Source organism: Uloborus diversus, chromosome 5, assembly GCF_026930045.1.
Source record: "Uloborus diversus isolate 005 chromosome 5, Udiv.v.3.1, whole genome shotgun sequence".
Classification (NCBI taxonomy): Eukaryota; Metazoa; Arthropoda; class Arachnida; order Araneae; family Uloboridae; genus Uloborus; species Uloborus diversus.
In genome coordinates this window covers 73,247,999-73,274,312 of record NC_072735.1, presented here as the reverse complement: position 1 = coordinate 73,274,312, position 26,314 = coordinate 73,247,999, and the positions used below count along the sequence as shown (strand labels likewise).

At 33.0% G+C, this 26,314-nt stretch overlaps 2 protein-coding genes across 2 annotated transcripts in view; both read right to left on the bottom strand.

The window, feature by feature from the left end:
• Window positions 1-295: 295 nt before the first annotated feature.
• LOC129222966 (uncharacterized) lies at window positions 296-1,526 on the bottom strand. The gene is made up of 3 exons (XM_054857528.1): window positions 905-1,526; window positions 611-802; window positions 296-564 (listed from the first exon to the last, which is right to left on the bottom strand). Exons 1-3 carry the CDS (start codon window positions 1,524-1,526, stop codon window positions 296-298), a joined length of 1,083 nt encoding a protein of 360 aa, XP_054713503.1.
• Window positions 1,527-14,925: 13,399 nt separating this feature from the next.
• Window positions 14,926-26,314, bottom strand: part of LOC129222299 (calcitonin gene-related peptide type 1 receptor-like) — a 52,921-nt gene continuing 41,532 nt past the window's right edge. Inside the window, exons 10-14 of the mRNA XM_054856786.1 lie at window positions 20,798-20,864; window positions 19,532-19,617; window positions 18,210-18,348; window positions 17,448-17,489; window positions 14,926-15,364 (exon numbers count right to left, since the gene is read on the bottom strand). Of these exons, the coding sequence (XP_054712761.1) occupies window positions 15,113-15,364; window positions 17,448-17,489; window positions 18,210-18,348; window positions 19,532-19,617; window positions 20,798-20,864 (586 nt within the window). The 3' untranslated portion in view covers window positions 14,926-15,112. The remainder of the gene's footprint in view (window positions 15,365-17,447; window positions 17,490-18,209; window positions 18,349-19,531; window positions 19,618-20,797; window positions 20,865-26,314) is intronic.

Here is a 26,314-nt window from a genome sequence, read left to right as displayed (position 1 = left end):
AAAAGCTTACTTCTTGGTTTTGGAGGCTTCCCAGATTTTAAACAGTTTAACTCCTCGGAAAGGGCTGATTGTTGAACAATTTTAATAATCGCTGATGTACTCTTCAAGACTTTTCTGTTGATAGATGACTCTGAAGACGATTCTCAGGTAGAGTGGAGCAGTTATTTTTGACTCTCATGCACCATGCTATTACTTTGCACAACTTTAACCACGATGAATATTTTGTAATTAATTCTGGCTCTTGAAATTTTGACACACAAGAATTCTAGCCTTTCTTCTCCTCCTTGAGCACAATTTAACTTAGTTTTGAGTCAATGACTACCTTTGGTTCAGTAATTTCAATAGATTGTTTGAGCCATTGAGGTTCGTGCAACCACAATGTACTCCTCAAAAACTCTGATGGTAGTTTTCCTCTAGTTCCACAGTCGGCTGGATTCTGTGCTCTAGCTACGAATTTCCACGAAACACTAGGATTGGCATCTTGAATTTTGGCTACACGATTTGCAACAAATGGTTGCCAGCGACGTGGTTCAGAGTTAATCCATGACAATGCGACACGCGAATCTGTCCAAAGCATAGACATGATCAAAGGGAATTTCAATATGGGTACAAACAACTTGTAAAAGATTTGATAACAGTAAAGCAGCACAAAGCTCAAGCCGCGGAAGAGACTGGGACTTCAGAGGTGCTACTCTAGTTTTTGCAGCTAAAATATTTACTTGCACTTTTTGATCACTGGAAGATTTTACATATATCACTGCACAATATGCCTTCTCTGAAGCTTCAGAAAATCCATGAATTTCTATAAGAGATGGACTAGAACACAAAACAAAACGCGGAATTTGAAAAGTTGATAGCTATGATAGTTCTGAATAAAATCTCCACTTTTCTTCACATTTTTTACCAATAGGTTCATCCCAACCAATATCGTAACTCCATAACTCTTGAATCAAGATCTTGGCGTACACAATTACAGGTGCTAACCATCCCATAGGATCAAAAATTTTGGCAATCTCAGAAAGAATATTTCTCTTAGTGCATGGCTTCTCTATATCAATGGATTCAGTGAAATGAAACGTATCTGTAGATGGCTGCCACTGAATTCCTAAAACCTTAACTCTTGTGTCACAATTGATCTCTACAGAAGTATTATTTTCTCTACACTTTTCGGGAATGTCCTTTAAAACATTTGACACGCTTGAAAGCCACTTTCTCAGCGTAAAATCTCCCTTCAACATCATCTCAAACATTTGTTTGGCCACGAGTTTGGCTGTTTCTTCAATTTGGGCTCCTGAAAGAAGGTCGTCAACGTAAAAATCACGAATAACAACGTCAACTGCTAAGGGAAAGTTGTCCTTTTCATCTAATGCGAACTGTTTCATTACTCTTGTAGATAAAAATGGGGCGCTCGCAGTTCCATATGTAACCGTTACTAATCTGTAAGATTGCAAAGGTTCATTTGAATTTTCTCGCCACAAAACTCTTTGCCAGTTCCTATCTTCTGGATGCACTCTTTGCCGAAACATTTTTTTCTACATCTGCGCAAAAGACTACTTCATACGTTCTAAACCGAAGGAGAATAGGGAAGAGTTCTTGTTGAATTCTTGGCTATGTCATCAAAAGGTCATTCAACGAAAGACCTGAGGTTGATTTCGCAGAAGCATCAAAAACGACTCTTAATTTGGTAGTAGAACTCTATTCTTTTACTACACCATGATAGGGAAATAATAGGATGAATCACTAAGCACTTCATTATTAGGGATAATTTTCATGTGGCCAAAGTTATAGTATTCACTCATAAAGTTCATGTACTGCTCGAGCACCTCAGGCTTAAATGATAATGATTTCTCCAACGATTTAAATCTGAAAACTGCTGCTTGTCTAGACTCACCAAGCAACTCTGGAGATGAATGGATGGGTTTTACTGTATAAATACCGTTTTTATCTCTCAAAAATGCAGATAAAAAATGATTCTCACAGTCTTGTTCTAGTTTACATAAACTAGAAATTTCAGGCACAGAATTTAATTTCCAAAAATTATTTAGCATCTCTTGTGTTTCCAATTGAATATTATTCCCTTAAACAGTATGGTTTTCCGTCGCAGGAAAGCTAACACTACCTGAAATAATCCACCCTAAATCAGAGCGAGATGCATATGGCATATTTTCGCCTCCTTTCATAGTTTCTCCTGTGAACATTGGCCTTTGAAATGTCTACTCCTAATAGAATATCTATTGGTAAGCTTTTGAAAAATGTTGGATCTGCTAATGTGAGATCGCTAAATTGCTCAACACTGTTTACTCAAAGTTATATGTGGTAATTCTCCAATAATTTTGTTTATCACAAACACGGGAGTGGTGAATGATAACTTATTAGTGAAATGTGGGACAAATTTGATTTCTGAAATTCCATTAGTTTTATGATTCATCATAAAACTGATCAGACTTATTCCATTAGTCTGATGATCCAAGGCATGATATGAGAAATTTAGCTCTTTTTCTAGATAGGCGTAACCTCTGTAAACAATCCTCAGTCCCAGTCGAGTAACGCTCGACAAGGTTGCAACTCTCCAGAAGAATCTACTACCTTGATGATTGCAGTACACAAAAATACCTGCCCATGATAGTTTAAGTCAGAAACACAAGAAGTTATAGGCGCAGAAATATTTTCATGCATCGATGAATCTCCGATTACGTTTTGATCACTGTATGATGCAGCTGTTGATTGTGGAACAAATACCTTAGCACTGGTTGATAATGTATTTGAATTACTCGCACCTTGATAATTAACTTCGGAGTTGTTCTCAGACTGATTATAATGAAGCAAGGTGTGATGATTTTCAGCACATTTTTTACATTTATAAACACTCTTATACTGAGATACTCTGTGATTTCAAAGTAAACAATTGAAGCACACATTAATTTTCTTTTCCAAAATTAACACGATCTTGAACACTTAAATTCAAAAATTTATCTCACTTAACTAAAGAATGCTTATCCTTGCAATAAACACAAAGAGAATGGATCTCTGATGTGAATGTTGGCACCTTTTGATGAAACTTTAGATTTTTACTACCCTAATGTTTGCTAGTTTGCAGTGTTCTCGAATGAGATTTTAAAAATTCTAATAATTCATCCAGTTTTGGAATAATATCTCCTTCCATTGAACGTTCCCACCAACCTCTTGTATCTGGGTCTAATTTAAATTGCACGATAAACATTAATGGAGTGTCAGAAAAGTTCTCTATTTTGAACTGTAAAGTCTCGAAAGACCGAATACATTCTCTTACACTAACCACCAAACTTAAAATTTGTGAAGAATTTTCCGATTGCAATGAAGGTAAATACAAGAATTTCCTTACTAAAGCACTCATAAGTTCTCTTTTATGCGAAAATCTTTGTGAAAGTAACTCCCACGCTATAGTAAAATTTGCATCAGAAATCGGAAGTGATTGCACAATTTTTAACGCTTCACCTTTTAAAGAACACTTTAAATACTGTATTTTGTGCCCGCCAGATAATTTCTCATTATTCGAAATCGCAGCGTTAAAAAGTTCACTAAATGACCACCATTCTTCAAGATTACCACTCAAACTCGGCAGAGTTAATTTTGGTAGTTTTATATCAGCTGCCTCGGAACATTTACTTTCATTTTTCACAACAACAGTACTGTTCTTAGAAATGGCTCTAGAGACTACAAGAACTAATTCGTCAATTATATCGCATTGACCTTCTAGCTCAGTAATATAAGAATCAAGTTCCGATTCTTCAGACAAATCAAAAATATTATTGAAAACAGAGGTAATATCTTCACTAGATTTTTGAATTTTTATTTTGAAGAATTCTAATTCTGTGGAAGCTGCACAATCAATACTACTGTTAATTTTCTCTCTTAATTTCGTTAAACTGACTTTAACTGCTGTTTTTCTTTTTTTCAAGGCTTTAAAATCCATTGTCACTCACAAATAAATGGAACAAACTCACCCTCGTTGATGCATAAAATCTCCGGCTCCGTCGGTCCAAAAATAAATGTGATGAATACGTATCATAAATAAAACACAGAATTCAAAATGATGACTCGTTCATAGATCACAAAATTGAGTTTAATAGTGGACTGTAAATTCGCACTAAAGAACTCAGAAACACAAACTCAAAAATAGGTTTACACAACCCGTAAGGCAAAAAGCACAGAACAACTCGCTCGAAGAACACAACATAATCAATTCGAAAATCAATCAAAGTCGAAGTATTTTTTAGACTGTTGCCACAACCTTATAAAGAAATTATGTAAATTAAATTGGGAACAAAAGCCACGGAGTAAAACGTTTTAGCATAAAGAAAAAATTTAACAGACTTCACGGTAATCACATTCAGATAAAATGATAATCAGGCGTTAAGCCGAACAGCGCATTTTTTTTTCCCTCTTCCTGTTTTTTTTTTTTTTTTTTTGGTTCTCGCTGTACCAAACAACAGGAATGATCTAATATTGTTCAGCACAAATAAAACGAGTACAAAATACACGTGTTTCGGGGTTTCCAGGAATACCTTTCTCAATTCAAAAGTATAAGCTTCTTAGATGTAAAGCTAGATGTAGCTTTTACTGGATGTTTTTACATGTAGAAGTTCGCACCTTCGAATTGAAAAAGGGGTTCCAGGAACCCCTAAACACGTGTATTTCGTGCTCCGTTTGTTTGTGCTAAACAACGTTGGATATTTCCTGCTTTTCTTCATTGTATTTTACTCTTTATAATAGTTTTCGTACTGTATGTGGCCAATGCTTGAGTATTAATAACAGTTACCATGATAATAATAGTTATTATTGACTTTAAACCATTATATACCCATCACACAAATGCTAATAAAACTCTTTAGGGAACGCGGGGATAAAAACATCCTGTTTTATACAACTACCTTCAACTCTTGGATTTTATAGTCTTATTGAATTCATACCATATATATCCATGCATTCATACTCAAGTTCCAAATAGTACAAGAGACTTTATGTATACATGAAAGAATATAAAGGTTCCAAAAATGTTCTCTCGAAAAAAAGATAGAAAAAACTGCATTAACGGTTTTATATTTACGATTTTAAAATGTTTCTCTTAACCCAATACAAGTTTCGCTGCCAACAAAACATTTGTTTTTATTCCCCAGCCTAGTTCCGTCTTGAATATTGAAAACAAAATACGTAAAGAACAATTTCTTTTCCAATGTCCAGTAGTTCTTTCATTCAAAGATTCATTCTCAGCAAACGTCGCTTTAACTAAAAAACTTAGTGTTCGGTTCGGTTAACAAAAATGGATTTTCTTTTGCGAAGGAATATTTTCTTCCCACGGGAAATTGAAACAGTAAGCAGTGTGCGTCAAAATATCAGATCATATAAGTTTTTATCAGGTTTTGGTGCTAATAAAACTCTTTAGGGAACGCGGGGATAAAAACATCCTGTTTTATACAACTACCTTCAACTCTTGGATTTTATAGTCTTATTGAATTTTCGATACCTATAGCTCAGGCAAACGTTCTGTTTTGAAACATATGTACGGGAAAAAAATCTGTTTTCCAATAAACCTTTAGGTTTCTAATTTTCTAGTAAAAAACTGATATTTAAAGAATATTCAAGCAACAATAATATATGTAAACGGTAAAGAAGGTAACTGGTTTTAACTATTATTCGCTTTATTTGTATGATTAATTATTCAACCACATTGACGTTTCTATAATGATGAAACTAACGCAAGATATTTTTAATAGATAAATACAGTGAAAAACTGTTTTACAGATTTATGTGAATTTTTCATGTCTAGTGTTACATCAAAAAAGCTGTATCATTGAAATATTTTTAAGTAATGATATAACTTGTTCTTATGCAGATATAAAGCGTTACCTCTTAATCCTTATTATACAACTTCATTAATGTTTCTATTTCATTACGAGTGAACCGTCCTTAGCAAATAGCAATAAAGACACTGCAACTTCTGTCTTTTTTTTAATCAAGACTTTTCATTCCTTTTAACTAAGCAAAAAATTCTTACTTAAAAAAGTGCTTTTTAATTAAAGTACCATTTGTTTTGATTAAATAAAAGTTGAACATAGAAAAGACAGATGATAATTCAGTTTTTTTCTTGTCTTTGTATGATGTTGATTAATGCAAATACAATGCGTTTAAAATGAAAATGAAAACTATTCCAAAGTTTAAAGTATAGTTAGGCAAATTAAAGATTTTATTGAAAAACGGAAAAAGTATTATTTTTTTATTTCATCCATTAGTTTATTTGTATGCAACTCAAATATTCCTATTATGTCTCTATAATATGCAGTAAATTACACATAAATATTAATAGTAATTACACATAAAATCTTAAAAGAAAAAAAAATGCAACTTCGGCACTTTTGAGAAGCATTTAATAACGCCTGAAATAATTATCAATAAAAATTAATATTATAACAAATTACTTTCAAAATAACATATGCAGAGACCCGAGAAAGCAATCGTAAATTATTACATTTTTTAAAACTAAAAGCTTATTCAAAAATCAGTAGAGCGTATCAGGCATTTTTGTAAGCAGTGAAAAACTACTTAAAAGAACGAAATAATGCAGACCGAATACTTTTAAACTCAATTTTGGCTTTGCATTTTATAATTTTAAATTTATTAATAAGATAATTTTTAATTAGATGAAATTAAAGAAAAAAACTGAATATTTTTCTTAAAGAAATGTTTAATTGTTCATATTTTTCAAACCTTTAAGAGAACATTTACATAGATTTCAGATCCATTACTATGTATTGTTTTTTAATTCTTAAGATTTTTACTTCTGATATTTTCTGTCTATGGTACATAAAAATAAATGATAAAAAAGAGTTTTTGAAAAAAAAGCATTAATGCAGTTGCTTTAAATTTATTTTCCAATTACGATATTTTTTTCCAATTATAAATTATAATGTTCTTAAATGTCAAAACCCTTTCCTGTCTATTTAATCTAACAGGGAATTTCAAAGATGCAAATAATGCATTTCTTTCAAAATATTGCATTTGATTATTAAATTAAGATCATTATTTTCCCCCTCGAGTTTTCTCGATCTTGATTCGTAATTAGAACGAAAGCACGGAAAGCACTTTCGAAAGTCTCTTCAGTATGATATTTCCTAGCGTAGTATTTCATTTTTTTAATTGAAATGACGTTCTGTAATTTATGGACCATAGAGACAACCAAAAGAACGAATATATTGAATTAAAGTGTTAGTTAACTGTGTTTATAAGATTTTTTAAAAAGAGTAAACTCATAGGATGTTTTAAAGTCATATTTATATTTGCTGATGAGTAAACTTAAATTTTTAGACGACAATGTCTGAATTGAAGCAAATAATCCCGTTGAGCATTTATTTATTTTTCTTTTTTTTTTTTTTTTTTTTTCATTTTTTGCTATTAATCGCTTTTTGAATTTTATTTAAAAAAATCCACATAGCATACATTGAACGTAGACTCCACAAATTTATACGAAAATAAAATTTTTTGCTCGTAAAATTTTCATTTGTAATTTTTGTTGTTTTGAATTCAACTCCCAAAGTTATTCTAAACCAAACCCGGTCGAGGAAATTTTAAAGACAAACTCAAGATTTTAGCATTAGATTTCTGTCAAAAATACACATCAGTGTTGTAAAAGAAATCTGTAACGAAGGGGAATGTATGTTAGCATGCAATCTCCCATTTTTGGGTTTCAATTTTGTTTAAATTCTGAAGCAAAATCATATGATTCATTTGATCTGTACAGTTATTCATTATAAAAATATAACATATTTTTGAATTTTTGAATAAGATTGTTTGACCAGTTATTTAACTTCAAATGCACAACTTTTTGTTTTTAAAAATTCATAAAATCATTTAAAAGAAACACTTGATACATGACAATAACAAGCGTTTTGCATATGTATTTAATTGTTTCAAACGAGCTGATGTGTGCATCACATGACTTTTACACCAATTTAATGCTATTTCCACATTATTGCAATTTTAATGTGATTCAATAGTTAATTCTCTAAATATAGCCAAAAGTGGCCAAATTAAAACCAAATTTTAAAAAAATCGCCAAATTTATCGCCTAGTTGGTGGCAAAACTTGGCGACCAAAAGACTGGCGATATATTGCCAAGTGTCCACCAAATTATAACACTACTTGAGTATTCATTGAAATTAACAATGATTTTCCCCAAAAAAGGGGATAAAGACCCCTTCAGAAACACCCAAATGCAACCAAAAGAGGAGGTGCATAACTAGACTTCACTAGGAGTCTACGTATGAAATTTCAACTTTCTAGGACATATCGTTCTTTAGTTATGCGACATGCATACGCACATACATACGTACATACAGACGTCACAAGAAAACTCGTTGTAATTAACTCGGGAAACGTCAAAATGGATATTTCGAGCGTCTATACGTTCTTAGGTATATATGCGAGTGCGGTCGGGTCGAAAAAAAAAAACTCAACATTCATTCGGATCTGAGTAAAATGGAAATTAAGGTCGATTTTTGAGCGAAAATTTTTTTGCGAATACAATACTATACAAAAACGGAGAAAGCTTAAGGGTTTGGAACAGTAAGTTACCGCCCCTAAGCTAGGACAGAGGTTAGAACTACGTGCAATATACCGACAGCCCGGTTATCCCATCCAGAGACTGCAGTTTCGTCCTTGTTATAGATTCATCAGTCTGGAATGGGGAATAACCGAAATCGAGGCAAATGTCATCTCATTGAAACAGCGAAAGCCAATAAACTAGTACAGTAAACTCCCGATTATCTGCGGAATTGGGTGGCACAAGTGCCGCGGATAATAAAAATCGCGGATAAACCGCAAAAAGACGAAAATATAGGACAAATAAGGCAAAAATTGTCCTTTCTCAAAACCTTAGCTGTATTGATGCATAATACTTTCTACAAACAATGAAAATATATACAGTACAGTGAAAATGTTTGGTGTGTTTTCACATGAGCTTAACATCAATACAAAAGAAGTGTATATACGATGAAAAAAGCAAAAAATTAAATAAATAAATAAAACAAAAACAACTACGTTCAAATTTGAAATTTTTGACAAAAAAAAAACAGCCATTGGTATTTGCTTTTTGCAGCGAAAATACATGTTTCTGATTGTTGCTTGACTTGCGGATAATCCGCCTACGGATATTCTGTTTGCGGAGGATCGGGAGTTTACAGTAAATTTCTTGGGGGTTCGAGAAAAAAAGGTGGTTTGGCGACTCAGTAAATGAACACGTTTAACCAGGAACAAAAACTAACTTTTCTACTTCTTGGCCATGTGGGATTTTTGCTTTAAATCAAAGTTTCAATCAAGTTCAATGCTGTTCAAGATGGCTTGAGCTATGACCTTGACAATGTGCACCTCGTTTTCTGGTAATATGGAAGGTTACTTGGCGCTGCGTTGAGTTGTTTAAGTTTTGAAGCAAAATATTCCCTCAAATATGTGACAATAACCAGTTCTTTTTTCAATGAAATCCCCAAAATCAGTAAAAGAACTCCCATATCATTGAACATCCCAAAATCCCCATTATCAATGTCGTCATTGCTCAAGTTAAGAGAGCCGCGCTATGCTTATGATTTATTTTTTGTTTTCATTGCTTTACGATTTACTTTCTACCTGATCGCCTTTTCAACATTGTTCTGCCCCCCCCCCCTTTCTTCCCTGTTTGGAATGGTATTGAAGAAAGTAAAGAAGAAAGTCAAGTTGCCGATTCATCTAGGAAAAAAGAAACTTCAATAAAATATCTTTTTTTTTTTAAATCTAATACGGACTGATAATTCAATGAGTCGTGTTAGTTTTCGGATTGAACCAACCTACTAAACAATTTTTTCTGACATATTGTGCCAGACAGGATGATATTATTTTGAAAGGAAAGCAGACTTAGAAATGAATCTTTTTCTCTGACTTTACGGAGTTTCAACATGATTGCATGCTAAAAAAAAGCCTAAAAGTAAAACAAAAACAACTTGATACATGCGTCAGAAATCCGTTCGCTTTTCCAAAAATCTTACACCTATTTTTCGGTGGGGAGACAGAGGAGGACGTTGCAAATTTTTCGTTTTACTTCGTCAGTTTTCTATTTTATTAGCTTTACGGATTTTAATTGCTAGCCATTAAGGAAAAAATATTAATAAGGAAGGGAAAATAAGCAGTAATTTTGTCTAATGGTTCTCTTGCCAACAAAAATTAAAAAGGAAAATGCGTCTTAAAATAGTTCTGAGAACCCTCCTTGTCGATTCTATTTTGAAATGAGCCTTGAATCCAAATAAGGCCACCGTTTTCATCCATTATTGATTGCCCCATATTATTAGCCGTTGACAATCTTGTGAGCGGCTAGGTATGTAAAAAGTGAAAAGCTCAATAGCATGAATATTATATACAGGATGTTTCGCTTTAACCTACAACACCTTTATTTTTGCAGCCGTTAGTGCTAGATATATACTTCCAGTTGCAAAAATGTTCAAAATCAGATGCAGAGTTAAGATACTGAAAGTTTGAAGCAAAAACAAAAATGGATCAAAAAATGTAAAATTTAACTTTTTATACGGACCCTAGGTCCCTCAACTAATATTTAGGGAAATAATCTCCATTTAAAACTATTACTGACGCAAAAAACTTCACATTTGTGCGACAAAAACTCAAGGGGATATTCCAGTTTAAAGTTTTAAGGGACCATACAGAAGATGAGATTGGAACTTATCGCTCTTTCAGAAAATGACAGGTCGTCAAAGTAAGAAAAACAGTATTTATATTTTTCATTGATATCCAAAAATAAATGCAAATGTTATACCGTGATACGCAAAAACATACTGCAAAATCTCGAACAAGTTGAAAAACCACACTATATGCACACATATAATTTCAAACACTTGGTAACAGCTATATTTTCCCCCAAAAGATGTTATTGACGGCGAGTGAAAAGTGGTCTAAGTCACAAAACGCTGTGTTTCATATCTCAGTGAATATTGGTCGTACTAATTTCAAACTTTTTGTGTTGGAATTATTTTTCAACGAAGATTATTTCACTAAATATAAGTTAGGGGCCCTGGGGCCCGTATAAAAAGTTCTAAAGTGTACTGTAATGCCAGCACAAAGCTGCTAGAAACAAAAACAGTTCAAACATATTCATGAATAAACAATCTAAATAAAATTGAAGATGCAAAACACAAGAACATAAAAATGAAAAAGGTGAACCAGGGACCGACACTTGCTCAAAGGGAGGATCGGTCCCTCAGTTCCTAAGGCTCTTTCTGTTTAGCAAGAGGGAAGGTCCCAATAACTTGCTACCCTCCCCGAGAGCAGTGGAGGAAAATTTAACAAGAAAACATACCTGGAAAAAAAGTAACGAAAGCGAATTCAGGTGAACCATCAAAAGGAAAAACAATCAGAAAGTACTTTCTTTCTTCCACACACACAGATTGAGGTTTTCTGCTATTCCACTAGGGAAGCTTTTACCTCTATTATTCCACAATGTTTCAAGAATTGTGTTTTTCCAGGACAGTACAAAGACAACGCAATAGATGGTGGTGCCATCTATGGACAGTTCGAGAGACAATTTAGAACCAGGCCAGGAGCCGAATAACTTCCTAGTCTGGCACCCCCAGAGGTATCGTTTCACTTGGAGGACATTGTGACCACGAGCATATTTAACGTCGCCCAGTCACCATTAATGACGACGGTGGATCTTCGACCAGAGAGGATCGAACCCGAGACCCTCCGGTCCCGAGTTCATTGCCCTACCGATCAGGCTACCACGGCCCCGTCAGAAAGTAGACCTTCCAATTACAGGCCCGGGACTTTACCGGTTGAGCCGTCCCAGCTTCAAGAAAGTAGACATTGAAAAAGAAATGATCTGCACGTGCCAGGCATACATGCAGTTAAGACACGGCAGCAGCGGAACTTGGATTTGTAAAATATGGAGTTGAAAAAACCTGGAGTTGAAAAAAAACCGGAGTTTAAAAAAATGATCATAAAAAAAATAAATAAATAAAACCTAGATCGGAAATTACATCAGAAATTTTCATGATAGATCCCAACAAACCTTCATAGCTTAGGTGGCCTTACTGCAATAATACAATTGCACTATACTTCACTCTGCTGGGCAATTCCTTTCTTTTCTAATGTAACTTAAATAAAAAGATTGAGGAATTTTATTATAGTCTAAAGCACTTTTCAATGAATTAATATTTTTGGAGAAAAAATCAGTTTGTTTGCAGTTGGTTTTAATTCTATTGATTTCATTAATCAAGGTGTTACGAAAAACTTTGATAGAAATATTTGAATTCCATGAAATCAAACGATTAACATTTAATTGAACGGAAAGTGTTTCGTCAAAAAGATCAATATGAACGGAATTGTCTGAAAGAGAAATATTAAGATCTAGGAAATCAAATTGTTTGATATTATCATTGGTTTGAATAAGTTATAATTCAGGAGGATAGATACTTTTGGAATCATTTAAAAAATTGTGATAATTGAAAATGATGAGGTCATCAACGTATCTGAAAGCCCTAGGAATGAAAAAAGTGAAATTTTTTTCAAAGTGGTGTAAGTATAGGTTGGCTAAAACGGAAAAGAACTTGGATCCCTGCGGAATACCGTTAACTTGTAGGAACCAATGTTTTACAACGGTGTTTTACAGCGATTTTACAACGGTGAATATTGTAAAACGAAAAACGAACGAAAAGGAGTCAACAATGAACGCTATCTACTGTAGTTAAGGATTGAGAAAACCGGAGTTAGGGTTAAAATTTCGCCTATCAAAACATCACTAAACAGGCAATTGCGTCGTTCAAATGTAGAAGAGTAGAAGCAATTTTTACCCGTCATATTTTGACGAGCGATTTTTTAGTTAGCAATAAAAGTGTCAGAAGACCCTTGGGATAATCTAGTCTTTTGAAAGTACTATGAATATTGAAAACGTTCATTTAGCTAAATTTCGGCTTAATCATCACTTTTTTTTTAAAGAGTTTTATTGAGAGTTTGTTATTTATTTAAAATACGATGCGTAAAAAGTCAACGCTCACATACATGCAGTCTGACCACCGACGAGATTAAAAGCCAAACATCCGATTTACAGGCGGAAATGGATGCATTTATTAGTTTTCAGGGATGCCAGCTTTTGCAGTTGCGTCTTAATTTAAGTTCAGTAGAGTCACGTTAAAATTTTCGAAGCACGTGCTTCTAATTTTTACTTTTCCTCCGCATTCAGATAGACTTGTCTCAACTGGATGTTTGTGAATTATACAGTATCCGTGGACAATTTTTAGTTCGGATGCATTTTTGCATGAAAGATTTAAGCTATACATAATTCATGCCCGAAAAGAAATTGACTTAATTCACAAATTTATTTATTGTGAATGGCAATTAGAGCAGTGCAGTGTAAAATGAGACGAATAGTACTTGCTTATTTCAACTTTTATTGAAACTCTCACACTTAAAAAATCATTTTCCGATTTGGTAACATTCATATCGACATAAAACCAATAAAAACAATTTTGCCGGTCAGTTTGTTGTACACACTTGTTGGTCGGGATAAATAACTATTCAACTTGTTTCACAACAACTGCAACAATGACGAAATCTTTGTAGCCGCCTTCTTATACACATTGACGTATTTGGTTATTTAATCTGCACGTTTTGCATTTTTATTTAATTCCTCATGGTCAGTCACTTATTCATTCCATCATTGAAAATTCACCTAAAAGACCATGAGATTGTGGCGTGAAGTAAGTTCTGATGTTAAAGTCGTCCCTCCACTCAACGATCCCCTAACATAAGAGTACACGTGACTTAATCTTAGCGTAGGAACTAGTAACTGAAGGAAAGAAGCTTGTCCAATCATTGGCTAAACGCTGAGGCAAAGATTACACTATTTTTCTATATTTATTTATTTATTTATTTTTTATTCATTTATTTTTTTAACCGAAGTAAATAGCAGTAAAAAAAAAAAAATTTGTACGTGTGGTGGCCAAAACCGTACGATCACACCTGCAACACGTAACTACAACTTTTCAAGTACAAAATTTATTTTCAGAACATTGATATTTCGTATTATATACATAGTTTTTCCTTGTCCTTGCATTCGAATGTACCACAATTAAAAATCAAAGTTTCAAATTCCGGAGATAAAGCGCAAATCCATGCATAAAAATGTGTCGCTCATGCAAATCTTAAAGCAGGAATTAGTAACTGGATGGAACAAGTCCAATCAGGAGCTTAGGAAATACTGATGCAAAGATCTGAAGTCACGTGGTTTAACAACGACGAATGGGAGACACGTTTTACGTGAAATGCATGAAAGAAACCTGATTTCTTTACTTTGATTAGTATCACGTGACCTTAGATCCTTGCTTTAAGGTCTGAAAGGTTCACTTTCTCCTCTTTTTATTTCTTCTCAGTGGATTTAACCGGTTAGGCGGAGCCCTAAACATAGCTTTGTTTTTATTCCAGATCAGAAGAAGAGAAATCACTGGTCCAATCTAAGAGGTATTGGTTCGAATTGGGAACTCTGAGTTCTTCGTTAACAGAGTTGAAGTGCACCAATCACTATTAGGGATAACGGAAGATATTCTACCAACTGGCATCGAGTTGATGGACTGTTGGATTAAAGCCAATGGTGGTAGTATACTAAGAACTAAAAACTTGTTTTTAACCTGTAAACAACGACCTACGGGTTTTTTGCTCATAAAACGGTTCCGAAAGCTGTAATCTGACTCAGAAGTACATGATTTATTTTATTTTATTCTATTTATTTTTTTTTAATGCCGAAGAACAAATTAAATTTTATCAAAATTTAGTAGGTGGGAAAAAGATTTAATTAGCTAAACCTGCTGAAAACCTGGTTAAAAATGTTAAAAACCCAGTTTGCTTGGGGTAGATATTAATCCCGGTTTGTAGTTCTAGGGGTATAAAAGGTGACATCAACGATTTGCGGCTATTGCGAGCGTTGTGAAACAAGCATCAAACTACTTTATTAGTTTTAAGTGATCAGTGGAAAACTTCTACACTGTGAAATGTTATAATGGATCTTCGTCATCTCTTTCTGATTCTCTGATTAGTCTGTGAGTGATCGTTACACCTCTGCCACGTCATCTTCAACAGTGCTGAATGTGCTGCCTTCAGCCACTGAGTTATAGCCGTCTCTTTTGTTGTCGCCACCTTTTGTCCTGTAGTGAAGACCTCTTTGGAAGCTTGACTGACTTTCGACCATCGTCGACATCTGCGTCATTGATACAGGGTTCATCATAATGCTGTTTTGGGTTCGACTTCCAAGATGGCGACTGAGTCGATACCTCTGATAAGTTCGTTTCGTGAGGTATAAGACCTACAATTAGAAAAACTCAAAATTTAAATATTTGTAAGCACATTTATTACTTATACGAGTAAAATAAACTATCTGACTAAAGTATGAAAACAATACGTCTTGTAAGGAACGTAAGCAAAACTAAAAATTTTAAGCTACAATCCAAGGATTTATCTGTTTAAGCTGAATACGAGTTTGTCAGCGAGCTATTGAAATAAATTGCCAAAGAATTTGCAATGCATTGCTTGCGCTTAGCTTTTGTAATTTTAGACTAGAAAAAGTAAAGTGATGTTGCAAGATGGTTTATTCACATGTTATAAAAAATTAATGTTTTTTAGTTTGTTTTTTTTTTCCTTTTAGCTGAATGATATCACTTTTTTTCCGATAGAAATGGAAGCTGCAGTTCATATAAATCTGTACCTGGTAGGTAAAAGACACTACACTATCCATTTATTTTCAAAACCGATATTTAAGCAGGGTGTTACTAATCTTTTTATACTCTATTAACACAAAGTTCTAAGATTTTGATGAACAAATTTTCTAATTATAAGACCATTATTGCTAATCCAGTAATACAAATCGTCACAAAAGAAAATTTTAAAACTTTTTTTTTTTTTTTTTTGATTAGTGCCTTTTATCATCCAGGTACAGAAATACTTGGGGGAAAAATATTATTTTGGTTAATTCATCCTGTTTAGTTCTCAAGTTGTCGGCTCAATTTTGGAACCTAATTATAAGTTTCTTTTAATATAGAACGATCAACAGAACTTTAAAAAGTATATTTTCAACTACAGCATAATAATGAGTTGTATCGATTAAAACTTGTGGTTTAAAAACTACTAGACAGTTACAGACCAACAGTGAGATTTTTCTCTTTATTATTTATTTATTTATTTTAATGTTCTAACCTTACCTGTGTTATTTAAACGTTCTTATTAATCCACTAAGTTCTATTTTAAAAATAGGGATTATATCTGGCGAAACATCACAAGTTACAAGATATATATAATTTAATTTCCAAAATGTTCGCATTATACGAACGTTAGAAATATTCAATTTTTTATTATCTGTCCAGAAATGTAAAATTATCGCGCGCAGTTGTTACGTCGTACAGGCAAAAGAAAATAAATTTCAAATTATTTTCAGGAAAAAACATGCAAACAAAAAACTTAAATAATTTGAGGACCAACAAGCTACAAATATCAAGGAATGCAAAAGGACACATACTTCTAAACTTTCTGGGAATGGTGCCGCGTCCTGACACTAGATATGGAGACAAAATGCGTGGAGCGCCGCCTGGAGGAGTTTTCAGGAGGTAGTTGGCGCATTACTCTAAGTCGCTCGATAGACCTCCAAAACAGTGTCAGAATCTGTCGAGAGATTTGGGTATCTCAAACTATATTGTTTTGAACTGTTTTTACATTACAATTTCATGCAAAACCATGCAATAAAAAGATTTTTAAAAATAGATAAAAGTGTCAAAGCGTAAATGAATAATTATTGAAACTAGAGGAAATCACAGCAAAAACTTTGCAAAATAAAACTTAAAGGTTTTTATAACATATAACTTTTTAAATGAATGTAAGTTTAAAAATACCATTAACAATGAATCAATTTGTTGTGTGGGATGCAGCAAAATATAAAATATTTGCGTGGAAAGGGGATATAATTTTATAATAACATGCAGTCTTACTAAATAAAATGCGGGTAAAACGCTTATCACAAAAAAAAAAAAAATAACGCATAAAACCTTGATTAGTTTCAGAGCATTCGCATGTTTTTGTCTTTCACGTCTTTGCATATTTTACAAACTGTAAGGTTTTATGTTTGCAATTTGTTTGGTTACATGAGGTAAGGACACATATTTTTTGATGTGACGTAATTTTAACCTCTGGTCTTAAAAAAATAGTTGTTGTCCAATCTGCATCAGTAATACCTAACATCAGAATCATTTCGAGACATAGTTTGTAGTGATTTTTTTAACAACTTCTTGATCCGGAATAATGTTTAATCTCTATTCCTCAAGCAAATTATTTCTTTTACAACACATTAAAATACATTTTTTTTATTAATAATATTTTTTAAAGAACGAGTAACTACTTACTTCTCCATTCATGTAGCAAAATATCAGTGAAACAAAGAATCCCTAGAAGAAACGAAAAGTCAAAAATTGATTTATTATTCCTTTTAAATACAGTGAAACCCCGATGTTAGGTGCTCAAAATTTACGACTTTCCCGCATTTAACGTTTTTTCATCGGGTATCATCATTCGTTATGCTGTTATGTATTTCCCGATTTTTACGTTTTTCCCGTATTTTCCGTGTTTACCCCAGTTTCTTAAGAAATGTAAAATCAGGGCTTCACTGTACCATTTTAATTAAGATTCAAAGATATGCTCTTTTAATCTGCAATGCAAAAGTGATTTTTTTTTATCTCTATAGTATGAAAACCTAATGATGTTGCCGCAGCATCCAATCAAATCTATGAAACGTTATGATAGCTACCAACCGCGGTGGCCAGTCGGTAGCTTTTCCAAATGCAGAAAATAGACAGCGTCCTTGTCGTACGATTATGCAGCATAAAAGAGATCCCTTGGATATTTCGCTTCGAATGCCCAATCCAAAATTAAATCCCTAGTGCAGTTTTGCGCTGAATGGATCATAGGTGCCCTACTCATCTGGTGGGGGTAGCCTAAATTTTTAGTGTCATTGATATCCGCGCCTTAATGGTGGCACATGAAATATATCAGCTGATCGCGCTAGGTCTAAAAAAGCCAAATAACCTAACGCAGCTCCATTAGAGAGAAGGAAAATAATCTTCAACATTAACTTACACGACAATGCTATAAAACTGCATTTTACTCACCTGCAATCCATCGAGAGCGTGGCTAAAATAAGTGTAGGCTTCTAGAAACCCACATTTGCCCGATTGAGGCCTGTATATGATGAGACCAAAATGAAGACCAAATAAAGGAACTAAAACCAGAGTAGCGCGAACAGCTTTCCTGCGAAAATAAAAGATTCATAACTATCATTCATTACTAGGGAATAAATAAATGAAGCAATTGAAGAAGAAAATCTTCGATAATTTCGCTGTTATCTTAAAATGCATATATGATTTTTTATATTTATGACTTGCGTATTTGATTTCCGTTACAACATTCATTACTAAAGAATAAGTTTCAAATGCTATTCAATGAAAATTTTTCAAAACGTATGAATTAATAACGTTTTGATGTTTGAGTTTTCATAGTATGAAAATTAATTATTAATTTAGAAAAGTCGTCTTAAATTTTAATGCTAAGCCATTTTTTTTCAAATTTCTATATCAAAGCATTCGTCGTTGGTACTAGATTTTTAATGACTTAGAACTATTTTTCAACTTGTTTCACAAAATTAGATAAGCGAATTTTTTCTGATTTCCGATTCGTCACTTACATTAAAATGCACAATACTGACGAAATAACACTAGCATAATATTAATTCTTATTCAGTAAAACAAAGAATATTTTTCCAAAGATAAATTCAAAAAAAAAAAAAAAAAACATTTTATTAATATCTTTTCATCACTTAAAAATCGAGACTTATTCGATCATTAAAGTTCATGTCAAAGTTTCTAACGAAACTTTGTCGACATATCGATGTGAAAGCAGGTAAGGTTAATAATAAAGTATTGCTCTTTACATGAAAAAATTTCAACTAATTTATCAATTTTCCTTTAAAAAATACCTTTCTAAATAGTATCATTTTCACGTAAAACTTTTACCCTAATACGAAATCACCCTATTTTTCTATATATATTTTTTGGTTTTTTAATAGTTTTTTTACCGAAATAAATAGCTTTCTTGTATTAAAAAAATAATAACTTGCACTTGTGGTGGGCTTAACCGTAAGGTCTCACCCGCAAGACTTAGTCATAACTTTTTAAGTAGAATTTTTATTTTAAAAAATTTGAAATTTCATATTATTATACATAGTTTACGAAAAACTAAAACGTTTTTAAATTGAAACACATAAGAAACTGTATGCTAGTATGTGTTAGAGATTTTTACTTCATTCTAAAAAAAATAGTGCTTCAAATTCGAATGCATGTAATTTAATTTACTAAAAGTATAACCTTGAAATTAAGATGTAAATAAATGTTCATTCATAAAACATAGTATACCCCACCCCACCCTAGCTTCTTACCTGTATTGACTTGGTTCATTAGAATGAGTTGCTCGTAATTTCGTTACCAGAACTCGAATTATATTACACAGAAAGAACAAATTGATCTATAGAAAAAAAAACATTTGACATAAATATAGATTATTTGTTACATGCTAGTTAAATTTACTTAAAAACATCAAGTTCTTGAAAAGATAAAAGAACACAGAAGAAATTTTATTCAATTGTGACTATGCAAAGAATTAAAAAATATATTAAAACTACATTTTAATACATGTATATATAATGCTTTTCTCTAAACACAAAATATAGAGAGAAAAATTGTTGCATTTTTTAAAAGTAATTTAAATAGTTTTAAAACGTAGCTGTTCGAAATTGCATGACATTAAAAAAAATATTTTAAAGGAATTAAAATTTTAGCATTTTTGTACAGTTGTCAGAATTAGGCTAAAATGCACTCCTCTGACTAAGAGCTCTTTCCCATACCTGTTTTAATTGATGCAATTTCAGATAAGTTATTGCCCTCTCCCCTACTTCAAGAATTTGAACATGAATTGTTTTTTTTTATCCGCATTATATTGCGGAAAAATATATTAGAGTAAGAAATACCCAATTCGTCAGCCGAAAAAAGTAATCGCAGATCATCAAATATTTTTTCCTCGAAATTTAATGGTGGTATTTTCAAATCGTTTGAAGATAAAGTTCCATTCTCAAAGAATAGACTGATTTATTTTTACTTTTCGGAACAAACTTCGCAAAAGCGTTTACAATACTTTAGTATAGTTAGAACGTATAATTTTATTAACCGTATAATAAACATACAATTCCGCCGAAACTGGTAAAACAAACGCAGATAGCATTAAATTACTTAATGATGTAGTTTTAAGCTTTAGAACAATTAACTACTAATTTCCACTTTCTCTGTGTCATAACTTTTTTCGTGTTGGATTAGCTTTGTACTCAGAGTGTCGCAACTTTTGAGTGGTTTGGAAATAGTTTCGTTAAAAACCTGGTACAATCTTACATATTGAACGGTACAGTTGTATTGACATGAAAAACATGATTTAGCCATTAAATTGCGGTCAACTTGCACTTGGAAAAATCTCTTCAAGAGCTAAAATTTTGAAATGTTTCCTTTTTCGTATACATTATCCTCCCCCCTTCTTCTTCGCCTACCTTTAGTTTAAGTTTTAAATTATTTTAACTAATTACCTTGGAAAATGTTCTTCAATTCGATAATGTATTTACTCAGTTTGTTTTGTTCTGATTTTATCAAGTGATACTTACCAGGAGACTCAGCATGTTTGGAGCATTCATTATCCATTCATACTCCTCTGCTGGTAGAGCCCAGCACCTGGAAGAATAAAATAGAACTGCAGAAACCATTATTCCAAGTAGAAAATATTGGAAAATTCTGAACTGATACTACGTGAACCGATACTAGACGATTAAAAATATTTTAGATCTCCAGGTGTTCTTCCCCCTCCCCCAAGAGTGATAACGTACCTTTCAAAAGCAAAAATAGTGCAATATTGGGCTACTACTCTTAGGTAAACCACCGACTAATTATTGCTGTTTAAGAATTTATAAAAATCTAATGATCTAATTATAGGTAAAAGAAGATATAAAGTGTCATTACGCAGTCATAAAACTAATTTATCTTGAAGGGGGCGGGAGAGGGAATATTAGTCATAAGCTTTGTATATACCGTACAGGATTTGCAATATGTGATAAAACCAAAGATTTCGGGGATTTTATTTCCCCCCCTCCTCAACTTCCTCTAACAGCCCAACTCTCAAATTTCAATTCATGCCCTTAGCTTGGATGATAATCCATGGTAGTATATTAGTATTTTCTTAATAACTACGATAAAGATATATAGCAAGAAAAATCTTGTCCTTCCACAACATATAAGGAGTTAAACTAGTAATGTTTAAAATATCGTATTAACAGTGCATTCGGGAAGAACACCATACTTCAATTCTTTGAACAATCTTCTCTTGGAATATCTTTAGATATTCGTTTAATCTAATGGAATTTCCTAAAGATTTGCAAAATGCATATATATATAATTAAAACTACAGTGCTAAACTGCATCAAATAAATTTGTTGATATATTTAAACAAAATTGTATGAGAAAAGTTGGCACTTCAAGACGGATTGCACTTACTCATTTTAATGCAAATTTTTATCTTTCCATCTTCGATAATTAGGTTAATGGACGATTTGTTGTAAATATACAGAGCAGACTGCATCGTTTCGTTGTAAAACCTCTTTACTCGAGAAAATATGGACGTGTCTCAGATAATGAATCTTTTAATGAACTTTTTATGTTTTATTTCGAGTGCGCATTTAAATTTAGATTCCAACCAGACCTCATTATAATTTGACTTTAAGATATGCTGGTTAATAAATCCTCTTTTATGTTTGAAGTTTCCTGAAGTAATTTGTCCAAAAATTTTCATTACCCTAAACGTTATGAAGTTCGTTTAAATTCCTTTTGTCAAAATGTTATTAAATTCCCCTTATTGATAAATGGATTTAGTTTTCTATGCATAAATTTTGAGCTACTATTGAATGAAAATAGCTGTTCGCTGGAGTTCAAACATTATGTTGTGTTACAATAAGAAGCTAGGAAACGATCCCATATTTTGCTTGGAAACAATGTGTAGGCTCTGAACTTCCTATTAGCTGTTATCTTTATATAAAGTTACGTTAAAAGTTTCACGTTGCTACTAAATATTTTAAATCTAGCAATCATTGACTTGTATTCAATGCTGTAGTTAGAGAGGTTGGACACGGGAAAATTCTGTCCCTGAAATATTTGGCTTCTTATTGCAAAAAATATGCGAATGGTTGAAATAAATTGGTTTCAAACCACATTTCCTTTTGGTGATCTATCCTCTCCCACAAAACCTGAAAGTGAGTCTCCCCAAACATTTTTTCCAGCTACATTACTAGTTATATTCAATAGATTATGATTGAACAAATAAGTAAATTCGCATTGAATTTGGCAAAACCATGAATAGTTTTTGTACGCAATATTCTTATCAACGTTAACGTTTTATAATCTCATGAAATAGTTTTTGAACTTTTATAATTTATAAGAACATCGAAATTATCAAATTAGGCAATGAGTTCCTAAAATTGGTCGAGTCTGTGCCTAAAGTCAGCGACTCGTGTAAAATAATCCTTATAGCCAAGCAAAATATTGGTTTGGATAGATAAAGTAAATTAGTAATTAAACTGAATTTATTAAACTTTCGCACCTTTTCCTAGAAACCTTGAAACAACTGCAATTTTCATCTTTCACTTTTTGCCAAATGTTTCTTATCGACCTTTTAAATTGTATGAATTATTTACATATATCATTACCTGTTTGTAAAAGAAAGCATTCTATCATACGATAAGGCAAAATTTTGAGCACTTCATCATATTTTTGCGGTTGCAAATTTTAGACACAGTTGTAAAGCTATCAGTTTTTTTATATTTTTGAGTTATCAAACTGGTTTCAATCAATTTCCCTACTTCTTCTTTTTCTTGTTCTTCCATAATTCCATCAGAAAATATCCTGCAGATTCAGGTATTCTACATCATGTTATATTTTTAATACTTGCTTTAATTGTTAACCTGAATGAATTATTCCGGCCCCCCCCCCCCCCATAGCTTTTCTTTAAAAACTCTAACTTCGCTAATTTATAAGCGTAAAAAAATTTAAAAATTAGTCATTTTGGTATGATCACTTTAAAAACTCACTTTCCTTCGATGAGGCTTACAATTTACTTACCTTGTTTCACTTACACACTATTTCTAAAAAGAAGTTTCAACACCCTCCACAACATATCTTAATTGCTGTAGAAAATTCACAACGGTTATTCAAACCCATTACTCCCAGGCGTTTCAGCGACAAATTGAAGCTGTCATTTTGAAAGCAAAGACTTAATTCCACCTTGTCAAGACTTTCCCCCCAACAAATGAGCCCATTTGCTTTTGTTTCAAACAGCTGAGACTTCTCCGTCTCCAAAGACATTACTGGGAAGAAATGTGGTAAACAACATTTAGCACGCTGTGCTCAATTTAATTGACAATCTTTAGACGGAATTTTAAATTGCAATCAGAGGGTGAAAAATCTATCAAAAAGTAAGAAAAGTTAAAAAGTAAAAATTTTTAATGCCAATGAAATCTGCTATGTCGCGCTTTGAATAAATTAGGTATTTTTCTAGCACTATCTTAACTTTTCTGCTGTATAGTAACAACAATTTTTGGATAAAATTTATTGCATGTCTCAGGATTCAAGTAGATTTTATAGGTACACTTTTCGACAATTGAAATGCTCAGTGGTGAAGAAAAAAACTGAAATACTTGCAAAAGTTCACATTTTAAGGAACTTCTGATGAAATAAAAGACCAATTCTACCGTAGGCAGGTAAACGGCAGTATCTGAAGAAAAAAGTTTTCAAGATATTTGAAGAAATGCGTTTTGGATTCAATACTTGCAATAGGGAAACGTTGGACGACGTTTTTTTTTTTTGGGGGGGGGGGGTTCGTGCTTTTTTTTCCAGCGGAAACCAAATAAGCAGGTTTGAACGACAAAGTAAACGTACAATATTTTCAGTAAGTTGCCGCCCTATAGCCAGGGCTAAGGCAGAAATACATGAAATGCACCACCAGCTCTAGTTAATTCCAGCCAAGGACTGCAGTTTCATGCTTATTAGCAGTCATCAGCTCGGCTTAGGAAGTGACTGAGCTGGAGGTGGAAAAACTTCTTAAAGAAGACAAGAGTGCCAAACAAACTGGTAGCTAATATGGAATTAGCACTGACCTGACGAGTGGTCGAAACAATGGTTCGGTTCAACTCGAATATTGAAGGCAAGGCCTGGTATTTTCAGTAAGTTACCGCCCTATAGCCAGGGCTAAGGCAGAAATACATGAAATACACAGCCACCTCAGTCAATCCAGCCAAGGACTGCAGTTTCGTGCTTTCATCAGCCCGGCTTAGGAAGTGACCAGAGCATTGACCAGACGAGTGACCGAAGCAATGGTTCAATTCAACTCGAAGATTGAAGGCAAGGCATGTTTGGCACTCTTGGCTTCCTTAAGAGGTTTTTCCACCTCCTCCAGCTCCGTCACTTCCTAAGTCGGGCTGATGAGTGCTAATAAGCACGAAACTGCAGTTCTCGGCTGGAATGACTGAGCTGGCGGTGTATTTCTTGTATTTCTGCCTTAGTTCTGGTTATAGGGCGGTAACTTACTGAAAATACCATGCCTTGCCTTCAATATTCGAGTTGAACCGAACCATTGCTTCGGTCACTCATCAGATCAGTGCTAATTCCATATTAGATATCAGTTTGTTTGGCACTCTTGGTTTCCTTAAGAGGTTTTTCCACCTCCAGCTCAGTCACTTCCTAAGCCGGGCTGATCAGTGCTAATAAGCGCGAAAATGCAGTCCTTAGCTGGATTCACTAAACTGGCGGTGTATTTCATGTAAACGTACAGTAGATGACAAAAATGAAAAAAAAAAAAAAATGAAAGACGAAAAAATTTTCACTTGTTGCTCTTTACCTGACCAAAGCGGAATTGTTCTATAACTTTCGTCACATAAATGATATGCTTCAGCTGACGTTTTTCAATTAAAAATTAAATCATACACGCATTTAGGAGCCTAGCAACTGATTGAAGAAATCAAAAACGTTTTTTCGTCATCCTTCATAGCTGGAATAATATGTAAATTTCAGCAAGTAATTAACTCATTATTTACGATAATTGTTATAGATTTTGGTAAAAGTATCACTTACATTCTCGTAAATATAAGCATTTCGTTCAAAAATATCAATTTTGTCAGCATGTTTTTTGACTTATAACACGCAGAGTTTTCTGTCAAACTTTACAAATTTTCAGTTAATTGACCTCTATAATGTAACAGACCAAGCCAAGCTTTACCGAATTGGCAATAAAATTTAAAAAAAAAAAGTTGAATACCTTTAAAATTTAGAAATAAATGGAAGGTTTAATGAGCTGTATTTTAATGATTCTGAGAAGCATGTTGAAGTGTAAGGAACAATCCTTAGTCCACAAATTTTTTGTTTACATCAAATCAAGAACACACTGACCATTTGCAGGCAAGTGCTGCAATTTTGCTAACGATTCCTTAAAACGATTAATCGCTTATCTGAAAGTAATTGAATTGCAGATATCTTTCTAAATTTTCGAGATATTTAACTGCATATGTTTTTAAGTTGGCACCTGCAAAATTTTGAAGGCAATAATCTGATATCTTTTGAACAAGCGCAGCAAAAAAAAAAATACTGTAGTAAAAACTGACTTAAGTTCTCACACTTCATCAAGTTCACAAAGTTTTGATTTCAGATTTTATTATGATGATCCCCTTGTATGCTGACACGTTTTTTTAAAGTTCTAAAATTTATTTCTAAGAACTTTAGCACAATATTTCCCATGGTGAATACTTCAGAGTTTATTTTTAAACGACATGGTAGAGGAATGGGATCTAAGAAGAAAGTTTGAGAGTCTAGAAATATTTTTTCAATCCATACGAAAAATGAAATAAACAAATAAATAAAGAAAAAAAAGAGTAGTTAAAACTTTACCCTTTTTTACAAGCATTTTCAATAGAAATGCAGAAGGCAGTTTTAATTAGATGGAGAGAGATAGAGAGCACAGAGTTTCAATACGAAAAAAATATTACAAACGATTTTAAAATGTATATAACAGAAATTATGAATTAATATCATGATTTAATTCTATCTCAGTCGCAACAGTGCGAGCAGTTTATTAAATCACTATTTTT